At 45.0% G+C, this 18,653-nt stretch overlaps 1 protein-coding gene across 1 annotated transcript in view; it reads left to right on the forward strand.

Annotated features, from left to right (window-relative positions):
* The window catches only part of LOC131906294 (beta-chimaerin-like), a 193,667-nt gene extending 176,284 nt beyond the window's left edge, over positions 1-17,383 (forward strand). Inside the window, exons 4-7 of the mRNA XM_059257045.1 lie at positions 5,331-5,362; positions 9,235-9,348; positions 11,156-11,441; positions 17,258-17,383. Of these exons, the coding sequence (XP_059113028.1) occupies positions 5,331-5,362; positions 9,235-9,348; positions 11,156-11,441; positions 17,258-17,383 (558 nt within the window). The remainder of the gene's footprint in view (positions 1-5,330; positions 5,363-9,234; positions 9,349-11,155; positions 11,442-17,257) is intronic.
* The last annotated feature ends 1,270 nt before the right edge of the window (positions 17,384-18,653 follow it).

Here is an 18,653-nt window from a genome sequence, read left to right on the forward strand (position 1 = left end):
GGGCTCAGTCACAGGTTCAGAGGGCTTAAAGTAATGCCCCGAGGAGAAGGCGGCTTTGGGTTCTAGAAAGAAGTGGGGATTTGGATGTGCTCAGTTTTCACTCTATACCATGCACTTTGAATTATAAGAATGAAAATTCCTGGGCTTTTATTTTATTTCCTTTTCAACAGAGACCTTTGGTTTCTAATTAGAAAGGCATTAACCATCTTTAATTTTTGTGGATGGAATTGCCCCAGTATGACCAGTTCTAATCTCCCATCAAAGGCCCTTTCTCCCACATTTGATGTGTATCTCAGAACCCAGCAGTCTGGCTACCTCATTCAAGAGGTTCCTAAATTAGGTTTTAAAAATTATTTCTGTTAAGTATAAAGTTAACATATACCAGCTGCTGAGGGATTATAAAAGCTTGTGTTTTTTTTTTTCTTTTCCAATAATTGGAAACCTTGTTTACAGAAGACTCAACGATCTGCTTTAAATGTCTTTGTGTTGAATATAAAAGAATGTGTGTTTATCTAAGCAACAATAATCTGACTATAAAGAAACTCATTTAAGGCTTACACCTCCTGTCTCTCAGGGCTGCTGTCACCAGAATGTTCTTCCAGGCTTTGCAAATTGCTGAAAAGTCTTCCTTAAAATTAGCAAAATAAGTTGGGGGATAAACCCAGTAGTTTGGGAAGAAATGTAATTCTGAACCACAGGGAAAGGATGCAGGACTCAGATATCAGGACACTGAGGCAAATTTATTGGAGTTTCTGTTGACTAACTGGTTGATAGAACTCAGATCACTAGGAAGAGGTTTTAAGATATTCATCCCCAGCAAAGAGAAACCCAGAGTCTACCAGATGAGCAAATTAGTGAAAGTGAGGAATATCAGGAGCCAACCAAGGCCTTAACATTTTTTAATCTTTGCTGGAACAGGAGAGAAGTCCTGAGGTCGGGAAGGTCATGCAGAGGCTGGTACTAGCTCTGAGTCCTCACTTACCTCCTTGTGGTAAAGAGAACTTAATGAAATAACGCATAGAAAACACAGAGTCTGTAGCAACACTCAGCAATGTAAGACCATCGCCTGGACTGCTCCAAGTCTCATGGTTTATATAGGCAATGCCTCATCTGATCTCTGAAGATGTCATATTAATGTAGCATGTCTTAACAGTACCAATATTATTAAAGATTGAAGAAAATGGGATGCAAAGAAGTCTAATAACCTCTCCAGGGTTGTGCAGCAGGTAGATTCACAGTGAGGAAAGACTGCATCCATTTTCTTCCCCTCATTCTGTTGACTTCTGCTGAGCACAGAGCTCTTTACTCTATGAATACTGACTACCTGCTACAATGGCTCACTTAGCCATCCTCTTTCCTCAATTCACAGCCTACTTTACAAGTTCTCAGATGCCTGGCACGTTCTAAGATCCTAAGACTTTTGTGACTCCTCTTTGAAGTGCAGATTCAAGCTCCATGGTGAAGGCAAGGTTCTGGTCCTGATGACTTGGTGACAGTCTTGTCCATGATACTTTGAGTAGGAGGGTGCCAGCCTGTGGAAAGTGGCTTCTTCCAGAGCTTTGTGTTGCCCTGATTGGCCTAAGTTTAAACATAGAGGACAATCTCCTTCTTTTCCCCTAAGGAACTGTAGTTAGTGTTTAATAAGCTTGGGCACACCCAAGGGCACTGCCAACTCTGTTCCAGTTAGGGGTAACATCCATATCTTTGACAACAGCATTTCATTGTTTATTTTTATTATAGTATGTGCTCAGTGGAGAAGGGTAATGACATCCCTATTCTGTTCAGCTCTATATCTCACAGAGACATACGTATGCATTACTCTCCTGAGTGTGTTAAACAACTAGAAAATTTATCCTACAATGTTTCATATTATATAAAAAATCTCGCTACAGTGTTCAATTGTTATTTAGGAGAATTTTAGCAACATTTAGAAATTTGATCTTTTAGGGTGCTTTAGCAAAAAATTGTCAATTTTTGCCACCTGAGTAGAGTGTAGGCTCTCCATGCCTAACTCATTCTGTAGGACTGTATGAGGCTCAGATGCATACTGTCTCTACCCTGTGCCAGACATACAGAGGGTCCTGAGAATGGGATGAAGACGAGGAAAGACATGACTGCTACTTCAGAAAATGCTCAGAAAGCTGGGTACCATGGCACATGATGTGTGGCCAGCACTTGGGGGGCTGAGATAAGTAGAATTCTTAAATTTGAGGAGTTCTGCCTGGGCAGCATGGAAGGGTTCCCTCTCAAGAAGAAAACAAAATAAAACAAAACCCCTCCAGGCTCAGTGAGAGACTCTCTCTCAAATAATTAGGCAGAGAATGATAGAGACAGACACCCAGTGTCTTCCTCTGGCATCTGTATGTTCCTGTAAGCATAAGCACATGACATGCACATACTGTGTGCATATAAACACATACACACCTGAGAGGGAGAGTCTGGCCTCCATGTGTTCCTATGGACATGCACACATGACATCCACACACACTGTAAACACACACATGAGAGAGAGAGAAAGAGAGGGGGGGGAATATCATGGCTAGGGGAGCTGTGTCTGGGGAGAGAGCTTATTGGGTTGCACTAGGCCACAGCGTAGAGGTTAGCAGTCTCACTGGACAAGAACCTGTCCCTCTCAGTCTTGATACCGAGCTGACAATGTTTTGTTCATATCCAAGGATCTACTGTCATCCAGCTTGAAAAACTGTTGAGGCTCTGTGTCTTTCCCAGGGTCCTTTAACTAAAGAGTAAGTGCTGGGCTGGTTTAAGGCTCGCTGGAGTGTGTATTCTGCTGAGACCTCTGCCAGCAAAGAGTTTAGAAATAGAAAAAAGATGGTCTTTAACCCCAGCTGTTTTCTCTATCATGAACAATTATAAATATATATATATATAATATATTATGTAATATATATAATAGCATGTTATGATATATAAATATATACATATATTTATATATTTGCAAGAGCTACAGAAAGGACCAAGGAAAGGAAATTGGATCAGCTTGTTCTCAGAACAGCTTTACAGTGGGATCTGTGGTCATGGGGCCCAGTACCTCCTTGCTTCCTCTCTCTTGCCTATGTAAAGCCCCCAAATGAAAAGAATATAAGAACACCAGCATGCCTACCTAAATTCAAATTCAGAAAAGGCGGAGTAAGAGTTTTACCATACTTCTCTGGCAACATTTGGAGCCTCTTCTCTGGCTCCATTCCATGTGCACAGTGTTCTTTGTGACTTGTGTCCCTGGTTTATGTTCTAGTGGTTTCTCACATAAGGAACTTGTCCCTCACTTGGATCCAAGTCTCCTCTGGGAAAGATCTTATTTGGGGGGACTTTAAGATTTCCCTATTTGGTAGTCTGTGTCAGATTTTTTTTTCCTTGTGACCCCCACGTGTCCTGAGCACAGAACCCCAGGAACTCTTCATAGCTACGTCCTCCATGTATCTGCTCAGCAGCCATCACTATTGAACAATGACAAGGCTAAGCCCTAAACCTAATACATGTGCTGTGTATTTTCTTAAGTGATGGGTGAACTGAAAGCGATTGTTTTCTTATTTAAAATCAGTTAGATTCAACAGTTATTGACCTCTTACCTACAGCCCAGGAGTTAGGAGTTAGCTTTATGTACCATGCTGTCCACATGAGAAGATTGATTAGTTACTCATCTCCTGAGGGAGAAATGAGGATAGGGAGATGGAATAGGGCTAAAAGCTGCACTCAGATTTCACACCTTGTATTACAGATTAGCCAAAAAGATGGGAGTGAAAACTTTCCCTTCTAGAAAATGAACCATTTCTAATTTTGGAATATTAGATCTCCAGGAATGGAAAGAGATTTTGGCATCATGAGTTGCCTATATCCATTAGCTTTTCTAGATCTCGAATGCACACTGATGTGGCAATTGAATACCAGTAGTATCAAATAAGAACTTCAAAAGTCAACAGAATGATAGCAGTGACAATGTTCAGCTCATGTTTTAAAAGTTACTGATGTGTAAAGTTACAAAAGAACATAGCATTTATAGAAAAGACACCTGCTAAGAGGGGGCCTCTTCACACACTCTGAGCTTTGGTTGATTATATCATTCAGACATTTCTTCACAAAAACATGTAGCAGTCTTCACACCTCGAAGATCAAGAGTTACAGCAGCCTTTTGATTGAGTACCTTTCAGGTGTGAAATGCACAGAAGAGAGAGCACATGTTTAGAAGTGTCTAGATGATTAGCTGTGTGCAAGCTAGATTTGTTTTAGGTAGATTGTGAGGTGGTCTTCAGAGCCCTGGATCCCCCTTCTGAAATTTCCTCGTGGCCTATAATATCCTATGGCCCTTTATCCTTTGGGGTAGAGAGGAGATGGAAATACACCAGGAACCTGTCTGGTACCTGGAAATCCAACCATTGTGCCTATCTGTGATCCTTGTTGGGAGAACAGTGTATTTGGCTATAGACAGAGCTGACTATAGACAGACAGAAAAATCTGCCAGGCTCATATCCTACACCCGTCAACAGACACATATTTGCTTCCAAATGTTCAACCATCAATAAAACTTCTAGCTTCACGTGGTTCAACTGAAGTGTCCCAAGTGGAGTGAATTTGGAGTGTCCCAAGAATTAAAGCAGGACCAAGAGCCAAATGTGAAAATCTGTGCTCGTCTCTTACCAAGCCAATACTGTGAGCATCAGAAAGCAATGTTCTTATGTGACAGATGACATGTGTGATCATATAGGATGTAGTCATCTCAATCTTTCCCTCCAAGTGCTGTGCCTCTGGTATCAAGTGAATTGTGACCCATTACTAGGTATTTGTTGAAAAATAAAGAAGAATGCTAGAAATACCAATTTTATTGGAGAAGAAACCAAATGATATTTGTTTTATTTTTTTTAATCCAGGTGCAAACCCTTGTTTATTTATAAGTACAAAACAAAACAATTAAATGAAGATTGAAATAAATGCTTAAGTTTTATTCATGCTAGAAGTATCTGTCTTGTTTTTAGGATGAATTTAAAATATCTTTTAAAATCCTTTACTCTTAAAATAAGCAACACATTGTTTCCTTTGGGGGGGAAACTGTTATTTATTATTTTGAAAATTCTTTATTGTATTCATTTGGTTTGGGTGGGAAATGAGCCTAATGAATATAAAAATGTAATAATTCTGCATTGTTCCTATCCATAAAGATGTGTTGATTAATTCCAAAGTTTCATGGATCTCTGATTTAGTGAATGAATCTATAATAAAATTAGAACCAGGACACTAGCTGTTTATCTGAATCACATTTTTATCTGGCTGATTTGAATTCAAATGCATTGTTAACATTTTTCTTTTTTTTAATATAGGTGGAAAACAGACCAAAATATTATGGAAGAGAGTACGTATTATACTATTCTGTGTTTTAATAATTTAATAAGTAGTCACTTCATATGTCATTCAAATATTAACTATTAAATATTCCCTAACGTGGTCTTCATCACATGTCCATTGTGTAAGAGTGTAGTAAAAAGAATAAACGCAATCAGACAGCTTTGTGTTGAATTTTCCTTCCCATACTTGGTGTCTGGTTTCCACTAAGATACAGAACCAGCTTCCAGGTGCTTGGCCAGTGCTTGAAATGGAAGGCTCGCCATCAGCTCACCATCAGCATTTCATTTCACTGTCTACCCTGATGCAACACAAACACTTTGGTGCCAGAGACCATTCACTACAGTTGAATTCCTGATTGTCAGGAACCTCATAGCACAGTGGTCAGGAAAAGCATCCTGTTTCCCTTCAGTGTCTTTCTCTGGACTTGGATGGATCAGCCAGATTGCCTTAGGTCCACTGTTACTCCCGTCCCACCCCAGCCACATTCTCCTTTACCTCCAGCTCTAGCCTTGTTCGACTTCCTCAGGAATTGAGCACAGGGCAAACACCATGACTAGTAAGGTCATTTGCAGTCGGAGACTGTGAAGTGTAGAATGCTGTAGAGAGTGAGAGCTGTGGGATGGTCTGGGCAGGGGGAGGTACGTAAGTCACCTCTCTTCCTAAGGTCAAACCTGCGGTATGATGAGGCAAAACTGCTTTCAAGTCCACCTCCTGGACTCTCTTGGCCAATGCAAGACCTCCCCCCCATCCTCATACCCAGAAGAGCCTCAGCTTCATGATTAATGGACCGTTTGGTCATCCTAGCACAGAGCTCCTTCACAGTGGACACAGCTGCATCCTGGCCCCTTTCTTATCAGACTCTGAGCCTCTAGCCAGCCAGCTCCTTTCAAGATCCCACCCAGGAATGCAGGCCTCCCCTCTCACCTACCCCCACCTCTGACAGCTAGACTATGCTGCCTCCTGATTGTGACTGTCCATCTGATTTGGGGGTTACTTGCAAACTGCACAATTATTTTTTAAAAGAGATAGCAAACAGGAAAAGCTGCCAATACAGTTTTGTCCCTGAATCTAGTGGGTGCATTATTTATTAAACGTTTTCTTTTTTACACAAAAGTTTTGATTGAATAATCTTTTCTATTTCATCTTCCAACCTGCCAAATCCTGTAAGCAAAGGAGACAGGAAAACAAGGAAGTGTTTTCTTAATCACAAAGGAATATTTTATATTAGAGGAGAATTAATATAAAACTTGCAAGGCTCTGCTCCTCTTGTTTTTTTTTTTTTTAAAAATAAGTTCTCTTTCCCATCTACTCAAAAAGCCATGCACATGTCCCTTAGGAAGCATATCTGTGTACTGCTCATGCAGGAAGCCCCAGGATGGGTGACAGCGGGTGTCTCTGTGGAAGCAGAATATTTGTTTCTGTATAGTTTAAACTTTCATATCGTTTGTACCTGTACTGTCAACATTTCAATTCTGGATGCTCCCACTGTGAACTACCACTTTCTTTTTTTTTAATTCTAATTTTTAAGAGTGTGTGATTTGTCTGTATAATGTCTGTGTATCAAGTGTATGCTTGATGTCTGCACAGGCCAGAAGAGGGCATCGGGTGCCCTGGAACTGGAGTTAGAGAAGGTTGTGAGCTGCCATGTGGGTGCTGGGTCCTGTGGAAAAGCAACAAGTGCTCTTAACTGTGGAACCATCTCCCAGCCCCTACCATTTGCATTTTTGGTACTTAATACCTAGTAACCCTGGGAAAGTAAAACACAGAAAAATAGATGGTGGGGAGCACCCACAACTTTCCCCACCCCATGAAAGAGAACCATTGTTACCTTTTTACCTTTGTCTGGATATTCTGACTTTTTAAACCGTGTATAAATCACAGACTGTTTTCAGCCACACAGAACTGCAGCTTCCTTCTTTTAGACAATTGAACTTGATTCTTCACACACACACACACACACACACACACACACACACACACACACATGTCCCTCTGGCCATCACTTCAATTTCTGGTTCAAGAAAGCCAGTACTTAGCTGCTCACCTACTTTCAGACTGCAGCACCCCCAGCCCTCCTGCCCCTCTCCTACAGGAGTAAGCAGGATAGGGTGCAGGTCCCTGTACCCTCTTTAGTGAGCACCTTACCCCATCACCCCACTTCTGCCCTATGGCAGCACATCCTGGCATGTCCTAGACACTCTATCCTCAGACCTCCTCTGGAACCAGCTTGGGTCCTTTCTTACTGATAAGAATCTTTCCTGTGCCCGCTGTTCTTCCCATCCCATGTCCTGTCCCTATGTCACCTCCCCGACACTGGCCAGGCTGCACTCAGGGCTCTCCATCAAGGCCATTGCCAGCCCTCCCTGCCAGGGCCACTCTTACGTCTCAGCACTCATCCCACGTTCTCCAGAAGCACTGTTGTAAGCACTGGTTCCTGAGATGGAAAACCAGAGCGTGGCAGAGCATATGGCATCTTTCCCTACAAGCTACCTTGGCCTTGACCTAAGAGCTGGGTTTTTAATACAGGACCATTGATGCTCCTGGCATCTTTCCTCCCCTAGGACCAGAATATCAACTGGAAGAGCCTGGTATTGAAAAAAAAAAGGAATATAGAAAAAGAGAATTAGGAACAGAGAGAAAGGCACACTCTTCCATACACACACACACATACACACACACACACACACACACACACACACACACACACACATCTCCGTCACGTTTGCACTCCAGCCTAACCTTTGTATTGTTGGTGGGAGGAGAAAAATACAAAGGTTACTTTTTTTATGCTCAGGAAATTCTTTATATATATGATTATTCCCCAGAGTTTTCTTACCGCTAGGTAATTCTAGAAAGAGGTATTTATACCTGTCCTAAGAGTTTAGAGTGCCTGGGCACACAGAGGACAGAACTGCTCGTGATGACAGAAAAAGAGAAAAAAAAAAAGTTGAGCATGGTGGTGCCCTCGGGAGAAGGCAGAGGCAGGCAGATCCCTGTGGGTTCAAGGCCAGCCTGGTCTACATAGTGAGTTCCAGGACAGCTGGGGCTACGTAATAGACAGAGTGTCTCAAAAATAAACAAACCAAAACAACCCAAAGAATTGGTGGTGATGGCTGTGAGCCTTAATCCTTACTTAAAGGTAGAGGGACAAATGGATCCTCCCAGCCACGTGCCTTCCACCTCCCCAGTCTCTGTCCAAGCTCTAGGCCTCAGAAAACCGCCTTCAGAGAGCCAACGCAGTCTTTGACAAGCCAGAAGTCCCCTCAGTGTGCCACATATTCTGTGTGTGTGTGTTCATTTTGTAATGGAGAGAAAGAAGACAAACATTATCACTAAGACAGAAAAGTAGGTTCTTTTTGCAAACACTCACCTAAACAATTTACTCTCGAATGTAAAAGATTGGAAGAACATGGCTCCTAGGCAGCCCTTCTTTCCAGAGAATGAGCCTCTGACATTAACGATGCCCAGCACCAGAAGCAAGCAGGTTGCCAATCAATACGTGCTCATTTTCAATCAGGATAATCCATGGTTCTCTGTGTTTGAGCTGAAAGTTAAATTGGTAATTGCTCTTTTGTTATTCCCCACAGTATGAAAAGAGCTATAACCCAGCTCTCACTTCCATTTTCATTTTCAGCCCAAGAGCCAAGACAGTAGCAGAAAGCCAGATGGGCTGTGTGTTTTCCTGTGTTTGCAACTCTTGGGGGGAATGCAGGGGATAGTTCCAAGAGGGTCTTTAAGGTGTGACGTAGGCACACCCTCCTCATTCCATGGGAGACAGTAGGTGCCTAGGGACTTAGTAACCATCACTTTTAGCCTAGTTCCCATAGTACCTACCTTGTACATGGTCTGTTCAGAGCAATGACTGCCCTGTCCCTCCAGGTTTCATGGGATCATCTCCCGGGAGCAGGCGGATGAACTTCTTGGAGGTGTAGAGGGTGCCTACATCCTTCGAGAAAGCCAGCGGCAGCCAGGATGTTACACATTAGCACTAAGGTGAGCGGCGTTCCACTCACTCTTTGTGAAAGTGGTTTTGATGATGTTCCAATTTTTAAAAATTATAAGATGCTCCAGGGACAGACAGAACTGGCTGGGATGGTGAAACAATAGAGACAGATACACAGAAAAGCTGACAGCAGGTGGACTGTGCTATCTGGTGGGGGAACTATAGCACCCCAGAAAAGCAGCACATGTAAAATATAGTATTGACTAGGGAGATGGGGTTATTGCATACAGTTGTGCAAGGAGGTACAGTAATGGCATACAGCTGACTAAGGAGGCAGGGTTAGTTTGTCTCAGTAGGAGCTGTCTCTGTATCGGAGCAGTCTTCAGGCTGTAAATATCCAGGGAGAGAAAGCTATGGCGGACATTTTCTGGGCACAATGTCAATATTCAAGCTCAAGACCCAAGGAAGGCTTTGCTATTGTATTGCCCTTTGAGCCTGCCCAGGACTAGAGGGTATTTTGCCATTTCCCCAATGAGTGTGAGGCTATGGGGTCCTTGACATGGCTGTGCCCATGTCAACAACATACATTCACTCAGGACTTCACCCTACCACAGTGGAATGCACATAATGTAAAACTGGCCATCTCTATCAGTTTAAGTGCACAGTACAGTGGCACCAGACACACCAGCTCTGCTTCACAGCCACTGTGGCCGTCCACCTCCAGAACCTGCCACTCATCCCAGACACTCAGTTTCCACAGTCAGCCTGGCTTGGGTTACTTTGCATTCCACTGTCTCCAAACACCAGCTGCAGGCTAGGGGTCAAGGGTCTGTTTACCTGGCTACAGACGTGCAGATTGTCAGCACGACTGCTTCACAGACATGCAGCCCTCCGTCCGTGAGTCCTTGATCCCAAACACACCATGATGACTCTGTTATGCATGCCAGCAAGCCAATAAGGCTGGCTTCTCCCAAGCTTGGCCAACACCACACATGCTGAGACACTGCGGGTGTCACTTGTGTATGTTAGGCTGTTCACTCCTCACACAGTCCTCTGGGGACTCTTGGAAGTGGACTAGAGCTTCCTCCATAGAAAGAATGGATGGGATGCAATGGAAATCCTTCGCAGGCAGGCCCATGAAGGGTGTGTGTTTAATCCACAGTCTCCATAGTGTAACCTCATAAAGAAGCTTTGCAAGTTGCAACTGGAGATATCCAGAGCATGTCTTAAGTGACTCAATGAGGAGGGAGTATTTCAAAAGCTCCCCAGAACTCTGGGTAGGCAGAGTTTTCCTATCTCCTGGCACTCCATAGTAGGCACAGCAGTCATGCAGGTGAGACTGGGGGATGCCAGTATTAGTGGTACACTCAGCACCAAGCTGATGTTTCTCTTCTGCTGCACTAACGGGGGTGGTAGAGATGGGGTATCAGTCAAAGATATGACAATAAGGGACATCATAGAGCTGTGACAGTGATATCCCTTGCATAGGTAATTATAATTTCCCACTGAAGAAGTTTCTATGTGACATATTTGTAAATCAAGGTTTTGATTTACAAATGGAATAACACAATGTCCTGAGTGACTTACAGGATGGGATATTCCCAAGGGTGTACCTGAGGTTAGATCCTATCTGCTTCATTCCAGGCACATAGGCTCCAGCAGGGAGCTCCAGCTCTTTATGACTCGGTTGCTTCTACTGTGAAGTCTGGATAGTAATAGCACCCATCTCCAAGGATCTCTGAGATAATTAGATGCAGGCACCCGCTCCAGGCCTGCCATGTGGGATATGCTGGAAGCTACAGTTGCTTTCCCAGCGCTTGTCTTACCTGCTGTGTTCCTTTGTTTTCTGGTGGGCAGGTTTGGGAACCAGACCTTAAACTACCGGCTCTTCCACGATGGGAAGCACTTTGTGGGTGAGAAGAGGTTCGAATCCATTCATGACCTGGTGACAGATGGCTTGATCACGCTCTACATAGAGACCAAGGCTGCTGAGTACATTGCAAAAATGACCACAAATCCCATCTATGAACACATTGGATATGCCACTCTCCTCAGAGAAAAAGTCTCCAGAAGGCTGAGCAGGTCTAAAAACGAATCAAGGAAAGCGAGTGTCACCAATGAGGAACACACCCCAGTAGAGAAGGTGAGTAGCCTATGGCATGGCTATCTAGTTCCACTTTGTGCTGAATGAGACGGGTTATGATAGATGCAGTTTGCCAAAATGTTGGAGGAGATTCTTCCCTATTTTAGAACTGGGGTGCCAGAAGAATGCTAGAATCTTCCAGGTCAACCCCTTCTTGAGCTACATGTGAGAAACTCAAGACCCACAGATGTCCTATGATTTGCCCTATGGTCAGAATCGGGACTTAGACAAATAGTCATTTGTTGGTTTGTTTTGGATGGAAAGAAAGAAAATACTCCATTATTGTTGAATGCCAAACAGTGGCTGAAACCTGTTTTAAATGGCCACTTGAAGCCTGCTGGCTGTCTCCGGCTACAAAGCAGGTCAAATGTGTGGTATTTGTTGGTCTGTCCTAGGAATATGTGCGCAAACATGGACAGGAGGCTAGTCACCTTTTGAAGGTGGGCTAACCTAGATGAAGAGTTCTAACAGACATGGAAACCTTGATCATAACGACCACAGTCTCTGGGAGGCTTAGTCAGGCTGACCTCTCCACACCCCCCAGGAAAGTACACCACCCCTCACTGCTATCAGAAAACTCCTGAGTTGGGTGAATGTGCAGCTGGGTGTGTTGTGGTGGTAGCAGGATATGGTAAAGGGGACACCATTTTCCTCTCCAGTAACCTGCTGCTTCTTTGAAAGGTACCACCACAGCTGCCCAGCAGACTTGGTGGGGGGGTGCCCCTACGGGGACCATCTGCTTTACCTGGTCATATCTACTTCCCACTGAGATTGACAGCCCACTACACCACCAGCACTCACCATGGCTGAGCCAAACCCAGGTTTTGGAGAGGACTTGGGCTAGATCAGAGAGGGATACAGAGGGATCGCTGCTCGTTTGGGTGGCTGCTAATCCTTAATTAAGCTCAAGTGGGCCCCTGATCCCAGGACTGGTGGAAACCAACAGAGGCTTAGGTTGAATGGAAAAAGGACTAGGCCTCAGAGATGGAGACCCACCGAGCTCTGGGGTGGCTGGAGAGAGCAGCCAGTCTGTTGGCAGCAAGAGTTGATACTAATTGATTTGCTAACTGGGTCTCAGAGCAAAGGAGGGTCTTCCTCAGCCTCACATCAGTTGAGCAGCTGGCCCCTGAAAACATCATTTGCCATTTTCTTTTTATAACTCTGTCTCCCCAACACCTGTGTATTCTTTCACAAATAATTGATTTGGGAAATTTGGGGACTGCTGACTGTTTACATTTTAGGAGAGTAGAAGAGGGAGGCATGGAGAGGGAGAGGGAGGGAGGGAAGTGGAGGAAGGGAGAGAAGGAGAGCGAGGGGGGAGGGAAGGAGAGACCCAATTTTCAGAGTTTGTTCTGGTCCAGATGAAAGCAAATTCTTAGTCTATAAAATCTGATCAAAAGCAATTTAAAATAGAAAATCTGGAAGCCGACCTTCTCAGCCATGTTAAATCAGAAGATGAATTGTAAAGTAAGTCTCTGAAGTGGTGTTTGTGTTTCTGAATCAGAGAGCGGTGTCACTAAAAACTCAGTCTGTTACAGAAAGCAGGCCCCCAATGGAAACCAGTAAGGAAGTTCCAGCGACAGAAGCTATATTTCTGGGGGCTATTTTTAGCAGGAACCTGGGGTGACAGGATGTCCCCCTGTCTTAGTTAGGATTTCTATTACTGCTAGAAAACACCATGTCCAAGCAGCAAGTTGGGAAGGAAAGGGTATATTTGCTTTACACTTTCATACCACTGTTTATCATCAAAGGAAGTCAGGACAGGAACTCAACCAGGGCAGACACCTGGAGGCAGGAGCTGATGCAGAAGCCATTGTGGGGGGTGCTGCTCACTGGCTTGCTCAGCCTTCTTTCTTATAGAACCCAGGACCACCTGCCCAGGGATGGCACCACCCATCATGGGCTGGACCCTCCCATATCAATCACTAATTAAGAAAATGCCTTACAGCTAGATCTTATGGAGGCATTTTCTCAATCAAGGTTTCCTCGTCTCAGATGACTATAGCTTATGTCAAGTTGACATAAATCTAGCCAGCACACTTCCCCCTAGACAGTAGGGCCTAGAGAAGTAAGTAATCTAATTAATAATCACATTGAGTGAGGCAGCCAGTAGCCCTATTATTTGGGGAGGTGGGAGGTGAGTAAGAAAAGAAAGGGGATGTTGAAGGAAGAAGTCCATATTCAGTAAGAGATTTGATGGACAGTTGTCAAGGGTGAGGATTTTCATGGACACTAATGATGTGCTTGGTTTTCTTGGGGAATAGTCTGGACACTAGGTCTGGACACTTACTGCTGGCCACTCATTTTGTTAGTAGCTTGTGAACTAACTTGAGAAGAGTCTAGCCATTTCTCTGTGACCTGTATTGACAAGTATGATTAGGAAAAGCCTCAGTCTGGCTAGAGATCCTGTTGCCCTTCAGGGCAGGGCAGGGGCCTGTTGCCATGGAGGCAGGGGCTGGAGAAGAGCTCGTGGGAACTTGAGTGGATTGACTGAGAGGAGCCCGAGGTACTTGTCTGCTTCGGTTAATGGTGTGCCTTAAAGGTTTTAAGGAATGGGATGCATTGACTTCCCAGCCTCACTCAAATCCAGCATGTCCATTCCACAGTGCTCAAATAGTGTGCCTTAAAGGTTTTAATGAGTGGGATGCATTGACTTCCCAGCCTCGCTCAAATCCAGCATGTCCATTCCACAGTGCTCAAATGGTGTGCCTTAAAGGTTTTAAGGAGTGGGGTGCATTGACTTCCCAGCCTCGCTCAAATCTAGCATGTCCGTTCCACAGTGCTCAAATGTTGCTCACCCATTTGTTTCATTGATTATTTCCAAGTAAATCTAGAAAAGACGATGCTGTTGGCAGATCCAAGAACATTAACAGGGCTAATTGGAAAAAAAGATATAGTACCTCCTCCATCAGATTTGAAGTGGTGTCTAGATTTACTTCCTGTCCAGGTTGTTAGCAATAACCCGACTTTAGTAACTGTAGAAGAGGTGGAGGGATGGGGAGCTCGCAGAAGGAATAAAGCTGTAAGGGTTCAGCCCCTACTAATAGGTAAACATCACGATTCTTTATCTAATTGGCTTTTAAAACGTGGTATATTTTGGGTCCCCCCCCCATTGCATGTATTTAATTAAAATGGTCAGTCTAGTACAATCACTTATATGAAATATATTTTAGAATTTATATCACATGTAGATTATCTACTGGTCTTCAGAAAAATGGTGTGATAGGCAGTCTCTGAATAACGCTGGGATTCAACACCCAGATTGCACAGACGTGAAACCATTTCCCATTTTAGACTCAGCAGCTTTGCCAGATTCCCAGGCAGGATCCTCTATGCCTATCTTCATCCAGCCGTACAGTGGCAGGATGAAGAGGTGATCCCAGGCTTCCCCGTCCCACGTTCAGAGCGTTTTAAATCTGCTGAGCCGCTGGACCACATCGTGTCCCTGTTGCCTTTATTGTTCTAAGTAACCCCTTGGATTGGGACACCACCCTGTCGGTGGATGCTAGAAATCGCTCAGTCTTTACATGGCCTGATTTGGAAAATGCATTACTGTTTCTAGCTCTAAGAACCAGCCTTTCTCACCAAATGCGTCCCACTGAATCAAATAAACAGCCTGGCAAGCACGTGTGTATTAATGGGGTATAGACTGATGTTGTAAACTGCACCTGTATTTGATGTGGAAAAATAGTATGTACCCATTAAAGCACTTTTGATAATATACAGGTTGAATATCCTCTGCCCAAGATATTTGGGAACCAGGGATTTTTCAGATTAGGGATAGAGTTGTAGCAGGAATCTTAAAAGTTCTTATTAATAAAACCAAACCTGAGGCCAGTTATTGGGGTGAATGCTGGTAGATCAGATGCAGAACAAGCCACAGCTGTCTCACCTTGCCAGTTCCTCAGCTGATCCTGTTTCCTCAGACTGGAGGCCTCTGAGACCTCATCCAGAATGAATCTCAGTTGAACTGTGTTGCTCGAAAGCCTGAAAGCTTAACCAGCCAAATGCTTAACCAGCCAAATGCTTAACCAGGCAAATGCCTTTAGTTTCTGGTCCTCACACCTTATATACCTTTCTGCTTTCTACCACCACTCCCTGGGATTAAAGGCTTGCTTTCTAGGATTAAAGGCGTGAGTCACCATGCTTAGCTGTATCCTTGAACACATGGATTTCTGCCTCTGGAATGCTAGGATTAAAGGTGTGAGTGCCACCATTTTCTAGCCTTTGTATCTAGTGGCTGTCTGTTCTCTGACCCCAGATAAATTTATTAGGGTACACAATATTTTGTGGAACACAATACCACCACATAGAGTAGCAGTTTTTCATCTCTAATCCAAAAGCCTGGGACAAAGCACTCCGGAATTTGAGGTCTTGGATACAGGGTGTGGAGCCCGGGTTGTATCTTATTCATTCCTTCGCTGTTGTGGGGGTGCTTGGCTCCACCTGGATCACGCTCATTCCTCCCATTGTCCCTTTCACGCGAGTCAGCACTAGGCCTGTTTGTTCAGTTCACTGCTCATAGAGGATGGTCAGCCCCAGTTATGTCTTGTTCATTCATTTCACTGTTTCTAGTGGTGGGAAATGTCAGCCCACGACCTTCCTGAATCCCATGGCAGCTCCTCCTTGTAAATCAGCATGGCCTGCAGCCCCAGGACAAGATGAGGAGGGCTGATGCAGAAAAGGAAAGCACAACTTGTGATGTTAATGTTCCGCTTCTGTAAATTAGGAAAACACTGATTCTTTTTTTACGTGTTTATATCTTGTCAAATCATAAAGGTAAAAGAACAGACTTCGTTGATTGTTGGAGGGGAAGCAGATGCCTGAAAGAGTGTGGTGGTGGGAGTGGGGGGAAGAGATGTTTCCTTTCCTTGCTCCTGTTTGAAGCTCTTTGACCTTTGAACCATGACATGCACAGTATCCGTTCAAAGACTGAAACAAGAATAAAAAGCTTACCGTGTCTTAGGTACAGGGCACATTAAAGCCAAGGAAAGCGCTTTCTGCCCGGCTGCTGCATGTGCTGCAGAGCAGAGCTGATCCAGTTCCCTGCCTCCCCCATCCCCCTCCCCCTGCTTCCTAGTGCTCACAGGACCCCTCCTCTCCCACCCCATCCCTCCAGATGGTTCACACAGGATCTGTGCTCTCAGGACTTCTTGACGATTTGGAACTGGAAGAGGGTCATGGCAGCACCAGGCAGAAATGGCCACAGAATGGGGAAGAACTCCCAGGAGATGGGGATGGGTTTGCCCTTGACTTCCTGGTGCTCCCACCACATCCCCAGAGGCTCCCCAGCCCCCTGCCCACTTCCATCCCCTTTCTCTGCCCACACTGCCTTCCTGTAGCTCGATGGTTCTCAACCTTCCTAATGCTGTGACCCTTTAATACAGTTCCTCATGTTGTGGTGACCTGAACCATATGATTATTTTCTTTGTTAATTCATAACTGTTATTTTGCTGCCATTATGAATTGTAATGTAAATATGTGATATGCAGGATATCTGATAATGTGACCTCCAAGGGGGACACGACCCACAGGTTGAGAACTACTACTCTAGCTGCTCTAGGGCCAGTGCCCCAATCACTCTTTTATCCCTGCCACTGGCAACAAAGCCTCTTAGGTTTCCACTCTCCTACCAGAAGGCCCAGGCCAGTAGCCCTTTCTTCTGCCTCCCTAGGAAACCTGTCTTCACTGAGGACCTGCTTCTGAGGGCAAGGCTCTGTTCTCCCTGCCGACACCTTGTTTGAGAAACTGTCTCCTTTCTGGCTGCCCACCCACATTCTAGGTGATTCTTTGACTGTAGTTTCTCTGTGATCCAGCTGCCCATCCAGCTGCATTGTCCCTGGCCTGAGGGCAATTACCAGGCTGAGGAAGGTTTGCTCAGCTCTGAGGAGCGGCAGAAGCCTGTAGAGCAGATGGGGTCCATCCAGAATGTTTTCCTCTGAATCCCAAGGTCCCACAGAATGGCTGGTGCCTCCTGGACACTGCTCAACAATGCAGGACAAAGTTCAAACACCTCATCAGGACTCTGGCTACCAGTGTGAGCCTAGACTCCCAGCAAAGATTCAAGATCTCTAGCGGCACCCGAGGGAGAAGGCAGGGAAGGTCAGGTCAGAGAAAGTAAAACAGGTGAAGAGAGAGCCTGAAAGGAATGGGCATCGCTGAGTCCGTATTTGGTGTTCCGTGTTTTTTAAAGAGCCATGCTGGTTCTTGGAGGAACTGGGCAGAGACACTAATCTACCATCTCCTGGCCTCTGGAGACTGAGAGGCACGGGGAGAGATCCAGCCTCTCCCACTCCAAACTGCACTTGCTGATGAGTACATATCTCCACAGAAAGACAGGGATGCTCGGGGGACTGGCTAGCTGATTTTCCAGAGAGAAACCTGGAGCCATAGTGTGGCCTGGTGTGGAAGGCAGGTTGGAGGAGGTGATGAGGATTCAAGGGGTAATGGAAACGCCCATCATGCTTTGCAGTCTGGTGCTACCCTCCCACTGGCCTCCCTCTCTGCCCCACATCACCTTCCTTTCTTTGTTCCCTCAGCCTGAAATGCTGCCCCCCTTCTGTGATCTTCAGGCTTTCTTGAGGCCCAGCATAGTTACCTCTCTCTTTGTTATATCTGCTAGGATTCACCTCATGCCTCAGAACCACCCCAGAGACTGGCACATAGTCTTTATGTGGACTTAGTCCACTGTATCCTAGGTAACTGTTACATCAGTGGTTCTCAAGTTGTGGCCCTGAATACCAACACTGTGGGCCTCCTGAGAGGTTAGTCAGATATGCGGCCTATGGTCAGAACCACGGGATCAGGTCTTTATGGAGGCTCTGACCTCTTTATGGGGCCCCAGATGGATCCACACAGGAAGCATTGGGGGAACCTGTGGTGTAGAGGTCTCTTGACATCCACGTGAAAGCTTCTATTTCAGTGAGTTCTGGTTCTAAATCCCAGCACATCTCAGAGCACTCACTTGCCAACACTTGTTGAATGAAGCAGGAGCAGATAGCTGAAGTGTAACAAACTGAGCTGAATTCACAATGAGGATCAGTGCATCTCAGATTCACCCAGAGCCAGGTCAGGGGCTCCCGGCCCTTCCCTGGATAACCTCTTTCCTCCAGGAGTTGCAATCTGGCTCTGAGCATCCTGCAGTAACAGCAGAAGCCAGAGCCCAAGGAGAAGGGATCCGGCACCTGAGCAAACCCCTTGCTTTACAGACCA

The sequence above is a fragment of the Peromyscus eremicus genome, chromosome 3 (assembly GCF_949786415.1).
Source record: "Peromyscus eremicus chromosome 3, PerEre_H2_v1, whole genome shotgun sequence".
Taxonomy (NCBI): domain Eukaryota; kingdom Metazoa; phylum Chordata; class Mammalia; order Rodentia; family Cricetidae; genus Peromyscus; species Peromyscus eremicus.